This window comes from Cupressus sempervirens, chromosome 11 (genome assembly GCF_028749045.1).
Source record: "Cupressus sempervirens isolate cs-2001-9-10 chromosome 11, ASM2874904v1, whole genome shotgun sequence".
Classification (NCBI taxonomy): domain Eukaryota; kingdom Viridiplantae; phylum Streptophyta; class Pinopsida; order Cupressales; family Cupressaceae; genus Cupressus; species Cupressus sempervirens.
The window spans coordinates 469028178-469051156 of NC_143128.1; the positions used below are offsets into that span (position 1 = coordinate 469028178).

Sequence of the window (22979 nt, forward strand, 5' to 3'; positions counted from 1 at the left end):
AATTGGATCTAAAATTAAGAAATTATTGGTGATTGATAAAAACAAAGTGGTGTTGCAACAAAAAAAGCAGATGGTGATTGTTGATTAGTTGAAAACTAGTGGCAAAGGCAAGTTGCATGTGTTTGGTGATCAGAAAATGAGTAGTGAAAGAAAAAGCAAAGTGTTAGCTAATGCGGAAGGGTATGTTATTGGGTTTGTGAAGTCTTAATGTAACAAGAATAGGAGTACTCATTCATAGGTTGTGACTATTACAGACAAAGAGGATATTTGGATTAAAAATGACCATGAGATTTATGTCATGAATCCTATAAAATGTTCACAAGTTCTTCCTCTTATGGAACATCTTCTATTCACCTAGGTGTTTGATGTAGGAGCATCCTTGAGCAACTGGTAATCTTGCATCAACCAAAAAAAAATCCTTTTTGTTCCTATTCTTGTTTACCAAATTTTGTGTTTGTGTTGTGATGATTCTAGTTGGTTTGTATTCTATGTGACCCTTCTGATGTGTTCTTGACATCATTATTAATCTATTTCTAGGTTCACATTCCAATTGGTTCCATTGTGATGAAGTTATCTTAAGATTGTACTAGTCTTATTTGTTCTTGAGGTTCTTATGAGAAATTTCTACTTGTTGATCTTGCAACGTGGTGTTCCATGATCAATGAAGCTTTATGACATACATCAGTGTTCTTGGATCATGCATGGACTTATTTCTTGTATCAAAGAGGCTTACATAGCTTATGTAATGAAATCTATATGATTTAGGTCTTGACCTATATGTAGTAATATATTTTCTTCATCTCTAGAGATTGTGATCGAACAAGCCATCTTGTGGTTGGTGATCTTGCATATAAGTGTTGTAGTAGTTCTTGTTTAGGAAGAGTAGTAGTGACAAATGTGATGGAGTGACTAGGTATGGTAGAACTAGGAACTTAGTTTGTGTCTTTAGTAATAAGGCATGTTTGTTAAAAGATTGTAGTCACATTTGCACGTCAATATGATGTAAATTCTTGTTCTTGTGATAATGAGAACATCCATCTGCATATTTTTTGGTGCCGATTATTATAACTGATTGTGATTTTTGCCATGTTGATTCTTGTTGCATGGCTTGGATCATCTCCATGGGGGAAACTCCTACCATGATTGCACCAAATGCATAGGAGATTGCATTCTATTTTAGCACATCATGTTGGATAAATCCACCTGAGATGGAGTTGGTTGTTATCTCATACATCTTTATGTGTGAGATCCACCTTTAGCACTCTTACACATTATTATCCTCTCATTGTTGTATATAATTTTTTGTACAATGAAGGATGATTCACCATTGGAGGACATGTGATTGCACATTGTTTAGTTGATAGGTTATCTCGTGCACCACTCTTAACTATCATGCATTTCCTGTGTATTGAAACACATGTTTTGTATTCATTGATTGGGTATCCATTATCATTTGATCAAATCTTGAATCAATTATTTGATCATACTTATTTGTCTCTCATATTTGTGTCATCAATTGTGCTTCTAGATCTTAGTATTTTCTTTCTTTGCCTTAGGCAAATTCTTATGAGGCATGAATTTTCTCCTTGCTCGCAGGGCCTAGAAAGCCATTCAATTGCTTCTTCATGGTTATAATGAAGTTGGCTTTCATGGTTTCACTCATAGACCACCATTCAACTCTTTCCAATCCCTACAACAATGCATAAAAAGTCCTTGTCTACCTATTAATAGAACTTCCCTTGTATGCCTTGTTGTGTGATGATTATTGACAAGACTATCACACATATTAACACCTTATTGGTCGTCACTTCTTTTCCTTGGAAAACCAAAAAACTCCTCTCCCACCTTCCTACAATCACATCGCTTATTATTAAAACTTTACTTAATCAACAAGTTTGTTCATTGTTCTAGTATAATTGTGCCAATTGACATTTAACCACATCCATCCATCCATCACATGCATTGCGAGTCTTTTAAACTTGAAATCTACAATCCCTTTAAAAAAAAAGATATTATGATGTCAACAAACCTCTAAATTAACTAATCTAAAATTTCTAGTTTGATTTTTGCTTCTTCTCCAATGGATTATGGCCATTTCAAGAGTTAGTCTGCTTCCATGTTTCCTTCCCATAAAATATGATTCGCTTTGAAATCCTCCAACATCCCCAACTCTTCTTTTATGGATTCAATTATCAGTTGTAAATATTAAGAATAGCCTAAACTATTAACAAGGAATCACCTTGCAGGTGAATTTAATTGAAAATATTTTTTTTGCCCATTCAAATTGCCAATGGGGCAGCCTTAATCTTTGCCACATTATTGGATCTTTTTGGTAATCTTTGTGCTCCACACACCAAAGTTTCACCTTTATCATTTTTAGTGATGATCCCAATCTACCATTTCACCTTAAACCTTTTGCCAAATTTTAAAATATTTTTAATAGATCGTTTAAATATTTTATAATATTTATTGTATTATTATTTAGTTAGAAATTGGGCTCACCGAAAAATGCGATTATGAAAATAGATGCCTCGAGAAGGATATCTCTCGACTTATTTTATATATATAAAATATATATACGTTAGTTGTATTACAAAATTGATATTAATTTAGAATTTTATCAAATAAAACATTATTAATATGATTCTAATATATATATTTTAATATGACTTCACAAATTTAGTTAACATTGTTTTCCAATATAAAATTTAGTAATTCAAGTGCAGTATCGAATATCTGCAGTTAATAATTTTATGGACACCTGGTTTCGGAACTCTTAAACTTGTTATGTGAAGGCTAGTTTTTAAAGAAGGGTTTTAAAATGCTCCACTTTAATGAAGTAATTTTCAAATGAAAGAAAGTTGGGAGTACCTTGGGATTTATGGGAAGTTACAGCAGAGTAGGAATGGCCATTTTATGCCTGAGCTCACTTAAATCATTTTCCCTTCAACACATAAAACGCGAGAGCCGAAAATAACTGCAGTTGCTTCGAATCATCAACATTTTTTCCATTTCTTACAAGGATTTTCCCGAACAGAAGAATTCCCCATGCCTTGCATTTTTCTAGTTCTGAGATATAATATAACCTGAAGAAATAAATGATGTCAAACGTCTCTCGGTTGAGTGTGAATGAGAAAAAATTTATCCTAGAGGCTTTACAACTAGAACAAAGAATCGACGGACGTCGCCCTTTCGATTTCCGCAGACTGTCAATAAAATTTGGCAGGTTTGTTTACGGTTTCTGCTTTTTCATCGTCTCCACAACTATGGTTTTTTTTTCTCTAACTATGTATATAAAACTGCAAGCTTATCCGCTGTCATATATGTACATTGGATTAAAAGTATAAGCTTATAAATTATATGTTGGTATTCTGACTCCAGGGAGGATGGTGCTGCAGAGGTGCAGCTAGGGCAAACACATGTCATGGGCACTGTGACAGGACAGGTGACTCGGCCTTATCGTGACAGACCCAATGAAGGAACACTTACAGTGTTTACTGAGTTTAGTCCCATGGCTGATCCTACTTTTGAAGTTGGGCGTCCTGGGGAATACGCTGTTGAGCTAGGGCGCATAGTGGACCGAGGTTTAAGGTAATAATTGTTCTTATTTCATTATGATGGTTTGTTTATGTTCTTGATCAGTGGCTCTCTGCTCTTTCAATATTGAATGTTAGATTTGACTGGGGTTTTTTAATTTCCTTGTCATGGGTTCACAATGTCACTCTTCTTTGCTTGCTGCACTTATCTGATGTTTTTCGCTTAACGCGTAAGCATGCACAATTTCTTCCATATTTCATGTATTGATATACTACTGACCTGAAAATATATTTTTCGACTCATGGAGTAAGCTTTGCAAGTTGTTTGTTTTTATGGGTTGTTTGCTAGGAGGTGGTGGCATATTTTATCATGAAGGCATTGTTATTTTTCAACTTTTCCTATTATTACCACCAGGGTTGTGCATGTTTATACTAGAATTTGTAAACAGAACTATTTCTTAACTGATTTGTGTAAAACTGCAGGGAAAGTCGGGCAATAGACACAGAGTCACTCTGTATACTGGCAGGAAAAGCAGTTTGGGCGCTACGGGTTGACCTTATAATCCTGGATAACGGAGGGTAGATTTTTGCTTTAAAGACGAAATAAAAAATATTCGACATAATTTATCATGATAACTTTTTGAGAATTTTTGTCTTTATGGATTGTTCGTAATGGTTATCTGATCAGGGTAGTATTCCAGGAATCTTGTGGATGCAACTAATGTTGCTGCATTAGCTGCATTGTTGTCATTCCGTAGGCCTGAGTGTAGTGTGGGGGGTCAAGATGGCCAGGAAGTCACTATTCATCCACCAGAGGTTTGCTTGTTATATAGTAGCCATTTTATCAATGTTATAGGTTGTATTAGTTTGTGTCTGTTTCTTTGAAGCGAGTTGTGATTTATAATTTCCTATTCAACAGTTAAGATAGGTACTATATTTGGCAGATTAGAGAACCTTTGCCACTTATAATTCATCATCTACCGATTGCTGTGACATTTGCTTTCTTTGGTGAAGGAGACATGGTGGTAAGTAAATGTTACTCTGAACTTATCTTTTTGCCTCCAAGTCCTTTATATATGCAATCCTTAGTCTTCCAGTGAAACTTGTGTTGAATCATTAGCCAGCCTGTTTAGTCCTCCTATAATTTTGCAGTTTCATGCAGGTATTAGATCCAAACTACAAAGAAGAAGCAGTGATGGGTGGAAGAATGACCATCACAATGAACACACATGGAGATGTATGTGCAGTTCAAAAAGGAGGTGGTGTAGGAATTAGTCAGAGTGAAATTATGCGATGTTTCCGCGTTGCTTCTATGAAAGCAGCTGACATAACAGCTAAGCTAAAAGAATGTGTAAGCGAATTCTTATTTCCTTTCAATTTTCTATTTATGTGGATTCTCTTTCAGTGTTTATCTGCAGTACCAGCTTCAGTCACCCGTTCAACTTCAAACAAAACCAAGGGTTGGAAGAACTAGATTTTTTTTTTTTGTGAATCACACTGTTATGACATAAAACATCAAGTATTCACATTCATTTGTTTACTCACGCACAGTCTCTAAGATGTTCCAGATGGTGGCATGCCTATGCTTAAAAATAGAGTACTTTTCAATATAAGAACAATGATGGCCCAAAATCTAGGAAATGATTGTTAGTTTATTGAAATTAGGCTTTGAGAGGGAAAACTTCCTGGGTGCCATGGAAAATTCATTAAGTTGAGCAACGAGTTAGTACTTGAAATGTGGTCAGACTGATCTGCACCTCATTTTTTGTTCCAAACAAATATGGGGCACAAAAAATGGATATATAGTTAGGGACAAAGGGGCACCCAAACATAGGTGCCATGGTTTACCTTTGCAACTGCTACAATGAAGAACAAGACTTTAACTTTGTGTCTGGAAGGATTTAGGCTGCGGATCATGACAGACTTCATCATGTTTTATTGTGGACATCAGGAATGATTATGTAGGTTTGAAAAATTAAAAGAAATGCACATCAACTACCCTTGTCTCAAGCAACAGTCCTATAAATTGTTATGAGTACTCAGAAAGAAAAATAGCTGAGGTGTCATGCAGAATGGCAGTTCTAATGACCCCTTCCAAGTATGCCCCGACCTCAAACTAAATCTTCTGCTGTGCTTGTTATATTTATGGGAATAGGGCTCTAAAATTAGTGGGTCTGTTACAGGTTTAGAGCTCCCTTTTGGAAAAAGCAGTTATCTCAAGGTTGGTGCCGTCATGGAAAAACATGTGGGTTGCCATGCAAGGTTGGCCTTTTGGACAATGCAGTTAGATCCCAAGGTTGGTCTGTCATGAAAAAGGATGTGGGGGGTCATGCCACCAGCTGGACTCCATGAGCAATATATTTTTCAAAGCTACTGCTGCGAGAAGTATCTCCTGCCAACAAGGCAAACAAATCTACAGGTCAGATCAATGGTATAATTATTTTGGAGCAGTTACATTATTGCATTGTACAAGGCTACAAGCCTATAAGCAATGCATCTACATACCACTCCAAATAAGCACTTAGGAATACAGCATACAAGCACAAGGAACAAATTTGGCCAAATGAAACTGAAATGAGGTTGTTCTTGGTACACCTCTTAGCCCTCAAACAAGACTGACCCGAAGAGCTGGCTGGTAACCGTCGATGTGAGTTTTGTTCCACTACAACATGGAAAATCAAATGCTCATTGTTTTGAGATGAAACATCAACTACTCAATCCTCTTGATATAAGGTCATCTCTCATGCTAAGCTTGCAAAGTAAGATCATTGACACCCGCTTAGTTGAAATGATGGTACGATCAACTCTGGATGCTGAAAGGTAGAAGTGAAACCAGCTGCAACAACCTAAGTCACAGGATATGCCGAATTTCATCCATGAAGTTCAAATTTCAGCAAATTTTTACCCTTTCCAAACTTCGTCCGATTTTTTTGATATTTATATAATTATAATAATATATTTATTTTTAAATAATATTGAGTTGTTTTGTTTAATTATTTAGCAATATCACACTATTTTGACAATAATGTGGATATATTACTTATATTTAAAATAAAAAAAATTATGTAAGTTAAATTTAATGTTGATTTTTTTCCAAATTATTGCCTTTACCGAACTTCATTTGAATTTTATGATCAACGAACTCGAATTCAAATTAGAACCTTGTGACTTAGGCAACAACTATTCCACTTCTCATGATCCTAGTGGCCAAGTGTGTTGGTTGATGATCTTTGTATCCAAACTTTTTCCAATTGAACTCTTTCAAATCGAGGCTGCCAAGGTTTGTATCTCCAATTTGTGCCCACTTTGACATGATTTTGGGTTTGGGGTTGAATCCTCTCTTTTCATTCTTTATCAACTATCCTCACGTCTCTCTTGTTCCTTGGGGTTTCGCCATTCCTCCTTGCAAAACAAGAAATGTTCATATATGTTGTTTCTCTAGTTCTCTGGTGACTGGCTTCAAAATGTGCAATGAAAATATTATTACGATAATAGATAAGCGTCTATTATTAGTTAATGGTAATCTATTTGTAATCTATTTTAAATTTTAGAATGTTTCTAATATTTAGTTAGCTGTAGTTATTTGTTAGCTTTTTTAGCTTTTTTAGCTAGTTTAGAATGTTTCTATTCTTTACGATTGATTCCTAAGGAAACATCGTTTTATTCTTTTGTATATATAGACCTCTCGGTCTCTGTTAATAACAAGAAAATATTTTCCAATTACTTCGTAATATGGTATCAGAGCAAGGTTGAATTTTTTTCGAAAATAATAATTTCTTATTGAGATTTTTGGATCTTTATTTTCGTAATTAATTCTACCTTAAATTACTTGCTTCAAGCAACCAAAGTTCGGCAAGGGTTTTTTGATCCCAATATTTGTAAATCGCGACCAAATGTCTTGCTAATTTTTTGGCAAATCACAACCTAAAAATTGCGTCTGAAATCTTCAGGGAGTTCACGATCTTTTTGCAACTACGGCATCCAGAAATCATCTGCTATTCAACAATATTGCTCACGATTTTCGTTGCAAATCGCCTTTGCAAAAATTGTGTTTTTTCGGCCTACAACTTGCGAATTTCTATACAATTTCTTGAGCACATTTAGGGTTGTTTTCTTGACGTCTTTGCAAACTCTAGTAATGCCTCAACAAGCCACACCGGTCCTTGTGAAAAATCAGCCGTTATCTCCATCAAATTGCCATTTTTTCTGCTCTTTTTTGCCTTCATAGTCGTCGACTAGGGTTTTCTTTGAAAACCCTAATTTTTGAGCTCGAATTTTTTTGGATTCCAAATTAGTAGGCTATTTTTCGAGAGCTCAACTCAGTTGTCTGTTTTTTTGGGTGCCTTGATTTTCGTGCCCCAATTTTTAAGCTAGCGGATCTAGAAACCAACAACATTCTTTCTAGGTTTTTTGAGCTCTCTTCTAGGTCATCCTTCAAATTTTTCGTGTCTTCATTTTTTTGCCTTGAAAAATGTGCCTTCACAGATTTTTACGTTTTTCCATTGAAAAACGTGCCATGGCATCTTTGACAAACATTCTCCTCAAACACAACTCAAAATTCAGTGGTTGAAGTTATGGCACTTGGAAGTAGTGGATCATAGCAATTTTTGAATATCGAAATACCGATCAAATTGTTCTGGGTGTTACGAAGCATCCAACTACTCCTAGTTTTGATCAGGATACATCTACTCCTAGTACTGATCAAGATACATGAGATCTGAATAATCAAGAGGTGGTGATGCTTCTCAAATTATTCGTGGCTGATGATCAGGTCTCTTAGATTCTATCCGGCAAGACAACTGCTGAGATATGACACATCTCAAAGGTCTTCACGACAAAAGTAGAGCTTTCTTCTTGAAGAACACCCTGTTTTCTATTATCATAATGAGCGAACCTCGTTCCAGGCTCACTTGAATAGGATTTAGGAAATCTATGATCAGTTGCTTGCCATTGGTTGCAAGATGGAGGAGGACATTGTGGTTATCACTCTTCGGAGTTTACCAAAGTCCTATGAGCATTTCGAGACTCTCAACATCACGTCTTCTGGTGTTGATACGAAGTTCACTGATCTCTACACACTTTTACTTCAACAAGATTAGTGGAAACAATAGTTTGGTAGTAGCTCCAGCTCCACCTTCATAGAGCAAGCCTTTGCTGCTAAATCCTTTTAGAAGGATAAAGGCGAGTTTCAACACTTGTCTTAGCAGAAGTCTTCTACTCCAGCTTCAGACAACTCCCGAAAGAAAAACATTCAATGCAACTATTGCCACAAGTTTGGTCACATGAAGGTTGAATGTCGGAAGCGCTTAGCTGCCCAATCTAAGCAATCAGGTTCACAACCCAAAGTGAACAGTGTAGAGCACACTGAGTAGACAAAATTTGCCTTTTACGTCTTCATGGCTAAAAGACCTGTAGATCATGTGAAGTCGTTTGCCTCGTACATTGATTCAGGTGCCTCTTGTCATTTCACTCATTGCAGAGACTGGTTTATTGACTACCAACGTTATTCATATTCTATTATTTTTGGTGGTGGAGAAGAGTACACCGTTGTCGGCAAAGGCAACATTCAGATTAAGTTTGATGGGAGGAGTCTCATTTTCCTTGATGTGTCCTATGTTCCAAGGATGGAACTAAATCTACTCTTAGTCAGTCAGTTACTATGACATTCCCCACATTTGAATGTCACTTTCAGTTCACATCAGTGTATTATCACTGATCGGGCGACTCAATCTACTGTTGCAATGGGTCTTGAGAACGATGGTCTTTTTCGACTTACTGATTTTGGTGATTCTCGGGACTTAGCTATGGCTGCTCGGTGGTCTTCTGTTAGCACACTTTGGCATCAGTGGTATGGGCACTTAAATGTGTGTTATCTCTCTTAGCTTGCTCGGGAAGAGCTTGTCCTTGGATTGCCAGAGATTCAGACTTAGCAGCTTGGAGATTGTGATGCATGCTAGGCTGGAAAGCAACATTGTACACCTTTCACAAGCGATTCGTGGTGAGGTTCTCAGGTACTTTAGCTTGTTCATGCCAATATCTGTGGCCCTATGACCACTCTTGTTCTTGGGTCCAGGTATTTTCTGTTATTTGTTGATGATTTTAGTAGAAAAATGTGGGTGTATTTCCTTAAAAAGAAATCATATGCATTTCCTGTATTTCAGAAGTTTAAACCTTTAGTTGAAAAAGAGTCTGGGGAATCTATTATTACTCTTAGATCAGACAATGGGGGGGGAATTTTGTTCTAATGATTTCTCTAACTTCTTGGATACTCATGGCATCAAACGCTAGTTAACCACACCCCACAGACCACAACTGAACAATGTCGTTGAATGTTGGAACAGAACAACCACCGAGATGGCTCGATCCATGCTCAAAATATTCTGAAGAAGTTCTAGGCAGAAGCAGTTAACATTGCAGTTTATCTTTTGAACTGGTCACCCACAATGGCAGTCAAAGGTAAATTTTTGGAAGAGGCTTAGTTAGGTCGCAAGCCCAGAATCAGTCACTTGAAGGTTTTTCCCTCCCTTGCTTTTGTTTGGATCCCTGATGCGTCACACACCAAGTTCGATGCCAAAAGCCAGAAACTCATGCTTGTTGGATACAATAGTCTTCACAAAGCCTACTGCTTGATTGACACTGATACATCTCTTAAACAGTCGTGATGTAGTCTTTGATGAGCAACGAGGACCATTCATGCTTGTTTCTCCTATTCTTGATCTAGCAGACTAGCCTATGAAGGCTCATGATTTGGGAGTTAGGCTTCCATTAGATCCACTTGATGAAAGGGCTCTAGTAGCTCCAGTTATACTAGTGATCCCTGTACAAACACCTCTAGCTTCTCCTGTAGGAGCACCTCGATTTGTAGATTTTTCACCCGAGTTTGATCCAGATTCTTTTGATGAGGAACCCAATCACCAAGCATCTCCAGATACTAACGTTGGTTGTTATCCTCTCTGGCCTAAGTGGTGGGCTAAGACCCTTTTGATCTTTGTGATAATGAGCTCATTGATTGGAGAACTGCTTGGAAAAAGAGCAAACCTACAGAGACTGTTAACTTTGCTCTCATGGCCAACATTCACAGTGTGTTTGAACCTCAAACCTATTTTGAGGTTAAAGGAATTCCAAAGTGGGAACAAACCATGACATCTGAACACTAGAGCTTGCTGAAGAATAACACTTGGGTATTTTCTGATCTTCCACTAGTAAAGAAACCCATTGACTGCAAATGGGTTTACAAAATCAAATACAAATATGATGGTACTTTGGATAAATACAAAGCTCGTTTAGTTGCGAAGGGCTTTTCTCAACGTTAGGGCATTGATGATGAGGAGACCTTTGCTCCTACTGCAAGGATGAGCACTATAGGATTAGTTCTAGCCATGGTAGCACAGTTTGACTAGAAGGTCCATTGGATGGACGTCAAGAGTGCTTTCTTGAATGGTGATCTCTATGAAGAGGTCTACATGACGTAGCCTTCTAGTTTGAAGGTTGCTGGTAAAGACCACCAGGTTCTCAAACTGGTGAAAGGTCTCTATGGCTTGAAGCAGGCCCCTCGGGCATGGTACATAAAAATTAATAAGTACTTCAATGATCAGGGCTTCAAGAGGAGTTCTTCAGACTCAAATTTGTACATCAAAACTACTGACAGTGACATCATTCTTCTGGTTATTTATGTGGATGATTTGATCATCACTGATAGTTTGACATCTTTGATTCAAGGAATCAAGCAGAATTTATGCCAGTCTTTTGATATGACTGACCTTGGGCTCATGCATTAATGCCTAGGTGTTGAGGTTTGGCAATAGTCTTTTGGTATATTCATCTCTCAGTCCAAATGCCAGGGCTCTGTTAGACAAATTCCATATGCAGGATTGCAAGCTTGCATCTACACCCATGGAGAAAAGTCTCAAGTTATCAGCCAAGTCTGATTCTCCTCCCTTTGATGACACTACATTTAGGCAACTAGCGAGCAGCCTCATCTACCTCTCTGCTACTAGGCCTGACATCAGCTTTGCAGTTAGCCACATCTCACGCTTTATAATAGCGCCCAAGGCTGATCATTGGATGAGCGCAAAGTGTGGGCTTCGTTATGTGAAGGGCACTTCAGAGTATGGACTTCTTTACTCTCGAAGTTCTAATCCTAGACTGTGTGCGTTCACAGATTCAAATTGGGCAGGCTTTGCTGGCGATAAAAAGTCAACTTCTAGATATGTGTTAAGTTTGGGATCCGGTGCCATCACATGGACTAGTAAGAAGCAGAATTTCTCTCTCCTCTACAGAGGTCGAATACAGAGGGACTGTTAAGGTAGGATGTGAAGCTATTTGGCTTCGTCGGATGCTTGGAGGATATGTAGATGTCACTAGTAGGATTGACTACTCTATTTGTTGATAACATATGCGCTATCAAGTTAGCCCAAAATTCAGTCTTCCATGAACGAACCAAGCATGTGGATGTTCATTGTCACTACATACGACGGTTGGAGACGGGACAATAGATTCGCACTATGTTCCTACCATAGATCAAATTGTAGACATTCTCACCAAGCCTTTTGGTCTTGATAAGTTTGTCAAATTCAGAGGACAACTTGGTGTTGTAGATAGATTAACCATTAAGGGAGGGTATTACGATAATAGATGAACGTCTATTATTAGTTAATGGTAATCTATTTGTAATCTATTGTAAATAGTAGAATGTTTCTAATATTTAGTTAGTTGTAGTTATATGTTAGCTTTTTTAGCATTATTTTAGTTAGAATAGAATGTTTCTATTCTTTACGATCGTTTCCTAAGGAAACATCGTTTTATTCTTTTGTATATGTAGACCTCTCAGTCTCTGTTAATAGCACACAAATATTTTCCAATTACTTCATAATAAATATATTATCCTTTTGAATTTCAAACTCTTGATCTTCTCAACTTAAACTTAACTTGATTCATGATCCTACTCCTGAGTATGAATGCAAGCACTTGTGAATGACTAGGACTCTACTAGATGGAGCTTTGTTAGCGACTTGACTCACCTAGTGCAAGCTTCTAAGGTATAGTTGAAGGTTTTCAAATCAATACTTCCTTCTTAATCCCACCAAGTTGGTGCACACTGCAAACAAAGGATTCAATGTTTATTGAAGTTGAGTGTTATCATTCATTGGGTTAACCAAACGAAGTAATAATTAGAATCAGCAAAAGAAGCTAGTGGCCTGGATTGGTTCGAGTCATGCAAGTGAACATTCACTGTCGCTCTCATTCAACTAACTACTTGAAGCTAATTCTATTCCACTTTATCTCAACAACTTGAAACGAAAACTATTCTAAACAATGATGAAGGCAACCATGCAATAACACAAACTTGATCACAATTATCACCATTAAAAAATACACCAATGATAAGTAGAACAAATTTGGTATTATCTTTTCAACAATTCTCCAACACAACCCCTTTTGCTCTACTCTATAACTAATGAGCTACAAATGAGGAGGTCTTGACCTTTTATAGTAGTCCTCAGTTCAATGAGTGGCCAAGATTGATTTGGAATCAAGGGCCAAAATTAATCCACATAAGCCCTAACTAGGGTTTTCATGACTGCCTGCTACAAATACTTAATGTCTACCCAATTACAATTAGGCATCATCATGTGGGCCAATTAGAAAATTATAGTGCTTTCATGGGTCTTCAAATCCTTAACATCTAGATAAGGATGAATGACATGTGGACCAATGAGAAGAGAGTCCACTGTAGACAATGTCACCTCATCACCTTGGAAAATGTGTTCCTTATCCTCATTCTCTTTCACATTCAATGAATCTGGACATAATCTCCTCAAGTTGCCTATGCGTGATGCTTGGCATGTTTTTATTGATTGAGGATACCAGCTGCCACCTCAGCAAGTTTATCCTTTAAACTTGATAAATACCCTTACTTGTTGAGGAGAGATCATTTTTTACTCCTCTATTTGTAAAGGCTCATGCTCTCAATTGCTTCATCCTTCGAAATTTCTTCATCTTTTTTGGCTTAGAGTCTCTTTCTTGCTCTTCTAAGTTGTTACAATGAATGGATTTCAGCCCAACCTTCTTTCCAATGCCACATCTTTGTTGGTGTGATGATGGAGGGTGTGCATACCATTAATGCTCTGATTTTCCAAGTTGTCTTCTTAGATTTGGATCTTCTCTTTCAATGCTTGATGTCTTGGAGATCCTTCCCATTCTTGATCACGAACCATCAGCCTGCAATTAAAGACAATCAGAATTGTATTTCACTCCTAATTGTATCTGAATTTCAAAATTAAAGGTTAATGCAAGTCAAGCCATTAAAATCAGAATCTTTGTTATCTGTATCTAATTTGGGTTAATGATGCTCACTAGACTCCTAAAGTTGATTTTTTTTATGCTAAGGGGCCTTTTTTTTTTTTGATAGGTAATCGGCTGAAGCCTAGATTATTTATTATTATTTGTTGAAATTAATTGTTATAATGTGTTATGCTCAAGTATATTCGCACCCAAGACCTCCCATATGAGAGGCTCACAATTTACCGTTGTGCTGTAGGCTCTTGCCTGATGCTAAGGGTCCTATTGCTAGAAATGCTAACTGCCATTTTGCTTATATCTAGCCCAAGATGTGATTAAAATGCTACATCAGATCTGGTATATAGGCCAAAAGCTGAAGATAACAAGTGGAATCAACCCTTTTCTTGACGTCTAAAACATCTGATGTGATCAGAGTGATGTGATGTCAGCCCCTATGCCTGAACCAGGATGTGATTGTGTGGAATTATAACAGTTTTCAAACTTGCAACAAAGTTAAATTCATCGTTTGAAGAGTCTCAAAGATAAAAATCAGAATTTGAATGCTTTGAAATGAAGTCTCCTTGATGAAGGTTGCCTGTAGCTCAGTGTTGAAAGACTGAAATGTGTTAGCTGGCCCTCTATTGCAGATATACATAAAAAACATGGATCAAACCCCTGCTGTAGGTGTTAATCATAAAAATTCCCTTCAATTACCAGTTGCAATTTGAAATTTAGCTTCCAGTTTACCTTTGCTTGCCATTAAAATGATCTCTAAATTACTGAGAAACTTGATTTATATAGGGGATGGTTTGCGATTTTCCATCAAATTGCACTTACATTAGCATTTAATTCCCGGCCATGACATTAAATCCAATCCCTCTCCTCAATTTCAAATGGTCATTAAATACAAAGCCTCTATGGTTAAACTCGAGGCAAAATTTGAATTGCCAAAGGTCTTGCAACGGAGTTTGTGCCAATTAAATTTTAAATGATTGCTAAAACAACTTGTCCCGAATTTTGAACTGAGATCGTGTGACATTTAATTCACTTTCATTATACAAACAAACCATATGCCAAATTTAATGCCCAGATCTGGACTTTATAACTTCCAATATTATTAAAACAATCTCGAATTTAGTGCCAAAATAGTGTTAAATTGTTTGTTTTCATCTTTGTTTTGAGTTTTGTGCCAAGTTTATCAAGTGTGGGACCCAAAAAGGCCACACATTTCCTATATTAGGCATATTAAAACTGCTTTAGATCCATGTGCCTCATCAACTAACTCAGATTTACATTTAATTAATACTGTTACCTCGAGTTTTGCACCAATTTGGGCATTAATTTCCAGCCTATAAAGCCACACTTTTCATATATATTAGGCCCCAATTCGAGTTAAGTTCATGTTAAGGCCATGTAGGCCCAGACATCACATCCTTTAGGGGGTTGATTGCATTGAAGTTGAGCCCATTACTCCACACATTGCATACTTGGGAGAATCACTCTCCCTTTCCAATGCCATATGCTATGGAATCAAGGCTCAATTAAGTTTGCTTTAAATCTGAAAGGAAGATTTCAACCCCGTGTTACACATAGGGCTGGGTTTGGTCTAAATTAATGCCCAGATTTGGCTTAATTTTGGGTCCAAATGGACACAATTTGAGGCCCTAGTCAATGTGATTTACACCTGGCCTAATCCCTGAAGCAAGTCACCACATATTGAGTGGGATTGGGAGCCATTTTAATCCACTTTTGCGTCACTTACAAGGCCTGAACTGTTTTCTGGCCTTAACCGATGCCATTAGGACTTGACAACCTCTTGAATTTTGTGATGAAAGTAACGAGCTTTGAGGCACCAAATTAAAGTAATGCCCAGCCCACTTAAATCTGGGCCCAATTTGATCTATATGATGAGTTTGAGGGCTTAATTAGGGCTCAGCTTGGGTCAATGTTAGGCCTGCAGCCAAACCGAGGTCCTAACGCCACATAAAGGGCTACATGCTTGCTCTTTGCTACAAATTTGAAGGCTTCACTTTGATATGTCAAGGTGCAAGGCTCATCTCTCTAGAACTGGGTTGCAATTTCAAGGCATGAGATGAGACAAAGCCTCCTAGATCAGACTTGAAATGAGATGATAATTTAGATGTATTAAAAAAAAGGCTTGGTGTTGAGATGAGACACAAATTTCATGGTAAGGAAAAGAGGGCTCAGCCCCAAGATGAGACACAAAATAGAGGCAAAAAAAGAAGGCTCAGCTCCAAGATGAGATGAAAATTACATGGGTAGAAAATCAAGTCCCAGCTCTAAGATGAGACGAAATTTTTATGGGTAGGAAATCAAGTCCCAGCTCCAAGATGAAGCAAAATTTTCATGGGTAGGAAAACAAGTCTCATCTCCAAATATTTATACCTAGGCAAATTTAGCTCTTCTGTTTACATCACTCTATTTTGTTCCATCTCCTAGACTTAAGCCAAGCCCACTTCAATACTTAGGCAATTTATGTCTTTTAATTTTCACACTCAACCTCAAGGCCAATCTCTCACACCTCAGCCTTATACCAAACTCTCTACAACTGAACTAGTACAGTAGTCATGGTGAAAACAAAAAAGGGGATCCCCATCAATGATGGTGTGATGTTGTGAAACCTCACAACAGTAACCAATACAGTGAGCTCAGTTGTAAGAAACAGCACATGGGCCTCTGTTATGACATTTTATGGTTTCTGAATTGGAAACAGATTGAGTAATGCCCCCAAAACATTTCCAAACTAATTGGAAACAACGAGGTATGTCTGGATATATTCTGGAGATTTCATTGCTGCTATTTCCAACATGTTTCTAGAGAGAACTTGATTAGGAGTTTTATCTAGAATGGTTTTGGGGGCAAAACAAATCAATGAAAATAACTCTTTATTCTAGCTAATCTAAACCCATCCTTTCTCATAACATGCCATTAACACCTGTATCTACAGTTATCCAAACTCGAAGAACAAAATGTGTAAAAAACCCCTAGAAATAAAAGATTCTCACAAAAAAGTTTCAGTTGAATTGGTGCTGATTTGAATAATGTGTTGTTGCTGAATAACCTTTCCTCTTCCTGATGACGGATCACTGAGTGCGAGAGAAAATATTTAATAAAAAAGCACACGGTTGTATCCAAAAAAAGTTTCATACCAAGCTATGGACTGTGGAAAACTTATACCCCCAAAGGCTGAGAGTAATTTGATGCTGTGTTATTGGAGATGCAATATTTTGTATTTGCTGAGGGGTGAGATGAGATTTCTGACTGTGAAGCCTCAGAGGATGATATCAGATTTATATGCTTTTTTAATATTAATATTATAGGTATTTTATTTTCTAATATTCTCTGTACAGATGTTTCCATGCTGTTCTATTTTCAGGGGTTCATGGGAAATTATATTTCCTATTTCTGTTTCCATTCCTGACAACTGGAACAGTATGGCATTGTCTGTGAACATGACAACTAAAGAAGGCTCAATGACATCAAATCAATCTACTATTCCATGTCATGGCCAGATCTGCATCTATATTCTCAATTTTGAAAGAATTCTTGAAAAGAAAGCATGGGAAGAGATGTAACCATGGATGCGCTTCTCATATGCTCAACGAACTCTTCTCAATGTGTACGACACTCCAATAAGGAACAAGTATCACACACTGTAGGAGAAAGAGGGTATGCTACTATAGGCACAATATGTTTGGTTATTTTTTTGATAAAATACTTTTGGGTTCTAAGGGGCACACTCCTGAAGACTGAAAAGTCATAAGCAATTGTAGAAGGCATAGAAGCTGAGAAAGCTGAGGTGGCAATACATAACTACAACTAGAGCAAAAATCAAAGAAAAGCTAGGTTCGCAAAAAGAAAACATAATGCTTAACCTGGGCAGCCGCCAGCGATCTCAAATCAACAAGTTAATGGCCTGGAGCCTATGTACCCCAAGGATGTGTCCCCACCTAAGAAATCCAAGTTTCCGAGACGAGGACGTCCACGGGAAGGGGATGGGTATGGGACATCCCCCTGCTGTCCCTATATTTGCAAAGTTGCTAGGAGACGTCCCCGCTAGTTGAGGACGCTTGGGTGAAAAAAAGGGGATGACAAGCTGTCCCCCGTAGGGAAAGGGGACGTCTAAATGTCTCTCGACTGTATTGGAGACGACTAACCGTCCCCGATTTTCGCAATGCAAAAAAAAAAAAAAAAAAAAAATCATTCCAACTTGGTTGCCTAGGTGGGCCTCACCCTTCCAAATGCCCTAAAAGGTAAAAAAGACCACATTATGGTTGTTTTGTCATTTGTTTGGTTTTGCTTGTGAAGTTGGAGTGTGTTGCAGCTGGTTGGGGTTTTCATTTTGCAAGAAGAGGAGGTGATTGTTTTGCTTCCAAGAACTTGAGTAGGGTTTGAGCTTCTTCTATTGTGCACCAAGTAAGTATGAAACTCTCTATGCTTCCATTTTCCATTTTTTAAGTAGATTTGCAGCTTGAAAAGTTTGGTTTGATTTGATTGTTTTCATTGTTTCAGCTCATATTTCCATTGCATATTTAAATCTCAAAACAAAGCACAATGAGCAGATGTGGAAGTACTAGTAGTAGTGGCGATGAGGAAGAAAATGTGGTTGGGGGTGATATTGCTAGTAGTGGGACTAGGAAAAGAGCTGATCCTAAATCAGATTTGTTTAAATGCCCTTCCACCATCATGAAGGATTTTGCAAAGAGTCGTTTCAATAGGAAAAAACCTCTTCTCCAATTTGTTACACCTAGAATGTAGGAGGGACTAGGGTGTGGGATTGCTATGTTTATCTTGATGATTTTAGGGTTAGCTATACAAGAGTGAAGTCACATGTTTTAGGTGTTGCATGCCACAGAGTCAAAGTTTTTCCTAACTTGATTGATGAACAAAGATTAGAATGCCAAAGATTGCACTTAGAGGTTGAAATGGAGGGTCAAAATTTGACAGTGACATCACTATCTATTCAGTCACAATCATTTAGGCATATGTCCTTTGCCATTGGTACTAGTGGCAGCCCTATTGAGTCCAGAGGGAAGAGGAAGATGAATAGTGGTGAGAAGGGCTCGATGGAAAGTATGTTTAATGTATAGGCAAAGGAAAAGTGTGAGGCATCCATTGGTAGATTCTTTGTTGCTAATAGTATCCCATATCAGTTAGCCTGTTCCACTTATTTTAAACAAATGGTGAAAGATATATTGAATATGAATCCCTCATTTGTACCCTTTGGTGAGCATAAGCTACGAACTATCATCCTAGATGGAGAGTACTCTAAGGTTGTTTTGTTGTTTGAGGATATGAAACGAACTTGGGTTAGGACGGGCTGCTCAATTGTGATGGATGGGTGGACCGATTTTAGACATCGGCTACTCATCAATATTATTGTCACATCCCCAGCTGGCTTTTATTTTTTGAAAGCCATAGATTGCTCAGGAAAGAAGAAGGATGCAAAATCCCTGTTCATTTTGAGAGATGCCATAGAGGAGGTTGGGTCGGCTAGTGTAGTATAGGTTATCATAAATTTTGCACTTGTGTGTAAATCAACCGGTTTGATAATAGAGGGTGCTTATAGGCACATCTTTTGGACCCCTTGTTGTGTTCATACATTGAACAATGCATTGAAGGACATAGAGAAGATTGAATGGGTGAAACATGTGGCATTAAAAGCTATAGAAGAGCAAATGTTTATATGCAACCACCACACTTCACTTGCTCTATTTAGCTCCTTTTCTAAGGAGGAGTTCCTCAAACCAGCCGAGACAAGGTATACCAATTTTAATCATAGTTTACATTAAGTTTATTTTTATATATAATTGTTACAAACTTACATGTGATGTTTTTAATCATTAATATTTAACTTCATTTTAATTTATAATTGTTTATATGGGTATTGCACATACTTCATTTTGATGGAGAGGATGATTGAGGTGCATGAGGCCCTCCAATTGATGGTGGTGAATCCAGAGTGGGAACGAGGGTCTGATTCTAAGTTCTCTGAAGGAAACACGGTGAAGCAAAAGATTCTTGATGAGGGTTGGTGGTCCACAATGAGGTGCATTGCTGATTTTTAAATTTAATATGAGTCTTTTGTGTTGTGATGTGGAGCCTAATTAGACTCGGGGGTTTATTCGGCATGGTTTCTCTCTTTATTATTTCTATGGGGGTTTGGGGGTAGTGCCCCCAAGATGGGGTCAAGGGGTAACGCCCCTTGCGGGGTCCTAGGGCAGCACCTTAGGTGCGCTTCCTGTCACAGTACAAGGTGGGGTCGAGGGGCAATGCGCCCGCGGGAGTTTTAAGCAAAAAATGACCCTACTATTGTAAAGGGCGTCGACTGCTATTTTTCTATTCGATGACTTATTCTAGCCCTAATTTTGTAAGCGACAAAAGCTTGTATAAAATGGCTTAGGGTTAGGGATTGCATAATGTATGATGAGATTGTAGCTTCTTGCGGCGGTATTGAACTGTAAAAGATTTTAGATTGTAATCATTGGATAATAATAATATTGGACTTGTTGGTGGATGTAGCCCAAAGATTGGGTGAACCATGTTAAATCCTTGTGTCTTGTGTTCTCTTCGGTGCGATTTATTATTTTTTGATATTGGTTATATTTGCATGTGATTGTTATTTCTGTCTGTGGTTAATCTTAACAAGCGGTATTAGAGCCAGACGGTTCTTTTTTTTTTAAGCCTAGACTGTCATTGTTTTTTTAAGCTATCCTTTGCAGGAAGGTCTCACAGTTGAGTGAGAGCAATGATAGATGAGGGTAAGCTGAAGGTTGAGAAGTTTAATGGGTAGAACTTTCAGTTATGAAAAATGCAAATGGAAAACTATCTTTATCAGAAGAATTTATGGAAGCCATTGGAAGGAAAAACCAAGAAGCAGAGAACTATGACAGATGAGGACTGCGATATTTTAGACAGAAAGACACTTGGAAGTATTCGATTATGCTTGGCACCATCAATGACATTTAACATTACAAAAGCGAAGACGAAATTTTTTTTTATGCAAACCCTAGCGAAACTATATGAAAAGCCCCCTATTTCAAACAAAGTGTTTCTCATGAAGTGTTTATTTAATATGAAGATGTTAGAAGGTGGATTTGTTGCAGATCATTTAAACGAGTTTAATATGGTTATTTGTTAGTTATCTTCTGTGAATGTCAATTTTGATGAAGAAATTAGGGCTTTCTTGATTTTGTGTTCTTTGCCAGAAAGCTGGAATGACTTGGTAATGGCTATGATTAATTCTATTTTTGGATCTAATACCATAAATTTGATGATGTGATTGGTGTTATTCTAAGTGAGGAAACTCGTAAGAAAACCTGATGTGGATCTACATAAGGAAGTGCTTTGAATGCACAAAGCAAAGGCCATACGACTGAGAGAGGAAGTAATTCTGGAAATTGTGGAAAATCAAGAGGAAAATCGAAGGGAAAGAGGTCTTAATCTAGAGGACCAAGAGATCGTTGGTACTGTAGGAAACCAGGGCATAAGAAGAAAGATTGCTGGACTCGAAAGAACAATGAAGGAGATAAAACCGAAGGGAACAAGGACACAAATGTGGTAAGTAACAAATCCGAAGAGGATGCTTTGCTTCTTTCTTTAGAAAGTGTTGATGATACTTGGGTTTTACATTTTGGGGCTTCATTTCATGTTACACCCCATAGAGGTTATTTTATTGAATATGTCCAAGGGGATTTTGGGCTTGTTTATTTGGGGGATAATGAACCCTGTCAGATTGTTGGAAAGAGAAAAGTTAAGATTAAGTTGCAGAATGGGAATCATTGGCTACTACATGAGGTAAAACATATTCTAAGGCTGAGTAGAAATTTAATTTCAGCAGGGTAACTTGGTGATGAGGGTTGCATAGTTACTTTTAATGATAAAAATTGGAAGATTTTAAAAGGTTTCGTTGTAGAGCAAAAAATGTGAAAATAGGCACTTTATATCTTTGTATAGGTCATACTGTTCCTTCTACTTTAATTGTTTCAAAGAAAAATGAATGTTCAGGAACAATTGTTACAGTTGAGCAGGGAGAACAAACAATTGTTGTAGATTCTGATACAGTGCTATGACACAATAGACTTGGGCATGAGTGAGAAAGGTATGAAATTACCTCATTCAAAGAAAGTTTTATCAAGTTTGAAATGTGTCAATATGGATTTCTGTGAAAGTTGTATGCATGAAAAATGAAAAAGAGAGTTAATTTTGTGAAGAGTAGGAAGGAAAAGAAAGATCAGAAATTAGAGCTTGTGCATATAGATGTATGGGGATTAATTCAGGTATCTTCCCTTGGTGGCTCTCATTATTATGTTACATTTATTGATAATACAACTAGAAAAATATTCATTAGAAAAAAATCTGATGTATTTCGAACTTTTAAGAAATGGAAATGCTTGGTTGAGAATGAGATTGTTCAAAAGCTAAAATGTCTCAGATTTGATAATGGTGGTGAGTATTGCAGTAAAGAATGTGAAGATTATTGTTCCTATAATGGTATTCGTAGATAGAAAATTGTTCCAAGGACTCCATAGGAAAATGGAGTAGCTGAACGCATGAACAAGACAATAATGGAGCGTGCAAGGAGCATGAGGTTGCATGTTGGGCTGCCCTTAAACATGTCGGCGAAGGCTATTAATACTGCTGTATATTTGATTAATAAAGGTCCTTCTACTCCTTTGGGCCGTGGTATTCCAAAGGAAGCATGGACTGGTAAGAAGGTGAGTTATTCTTTTCTTAAAATCTTCGGTTGTGAAGCATTTGCACATTTAGATTCTAAAAATAGAACCAAGATGGAAGCTAAGTCAAAGAAATGTGTATTTGTTGGATATGGCATTGATGAATTTGGTTATAGGCTTTGGGATTTTGAAAATCATAAAATTGTAAGAAGCAAGGATGCCATATTCAATGAGAAAGTGTTGTACAAAGATATGTTGCAGCAACATGAGAAGAAAGAAAATGATTATGTAGTGCAAGATGATACTCAAAATGAAGATGTTCCAGTAGTTCCTCATGCTTTGCAACAACCGCAACAACAAATACCACACACCCCAGTGAATGTTAGAGGGTCAACAAGGCTAAGTAGACATCTAGAAAGAGTTTCTCCCTCTTTGTACTCTATTTTACTCACTAATGTTGGTGAAT

At 37.4% G+C, this 22979-nt stretch overlaps 1 protein-coding gene across 5 annotated transcripts in view; it reads left to right on the forward strand.

Moving 5' to 3' along the window:
• Positions 1-2833: 2833 nt before the first annotated feature.
• The window catches only part of LOC149530413 (exosome complex component RRP45A-like), a 68851-nt gene continuing 48705 nt past the window's right edge, over positions 2834-22979 (forward strand). For 4 of the 5 annotated variants that reach the window (XM_089811659.1, XM_089811657.1, XM_089811655.1 and 1 more), the window contains exons 1-6: positions 2834-3226; positions 3382-3591; positions 4020-4115; positions 4238-4352; positions 4481-4561; positions 4699-4887. In XM_089811659.1, coding sequence (XP_089667785.1) covers positions 3099-3226; positions 3382-3591; positions 4020-4115; positions 4238-4352; positions 4481-4561; positions 4699-4887 — 819 coding nt within the window. In that variant the 5' untranslated portion in view covers positions 2834-3098. The remainder of the gene's footprint in view (positions 3227-3381; positions 3592-4019; positions 4116-4237; positions 4353-4480; positions 4562-4698; positions 4888-22979) is intronic. The other variant, XM_089811658.1, reaches the window with a different exon arrangement.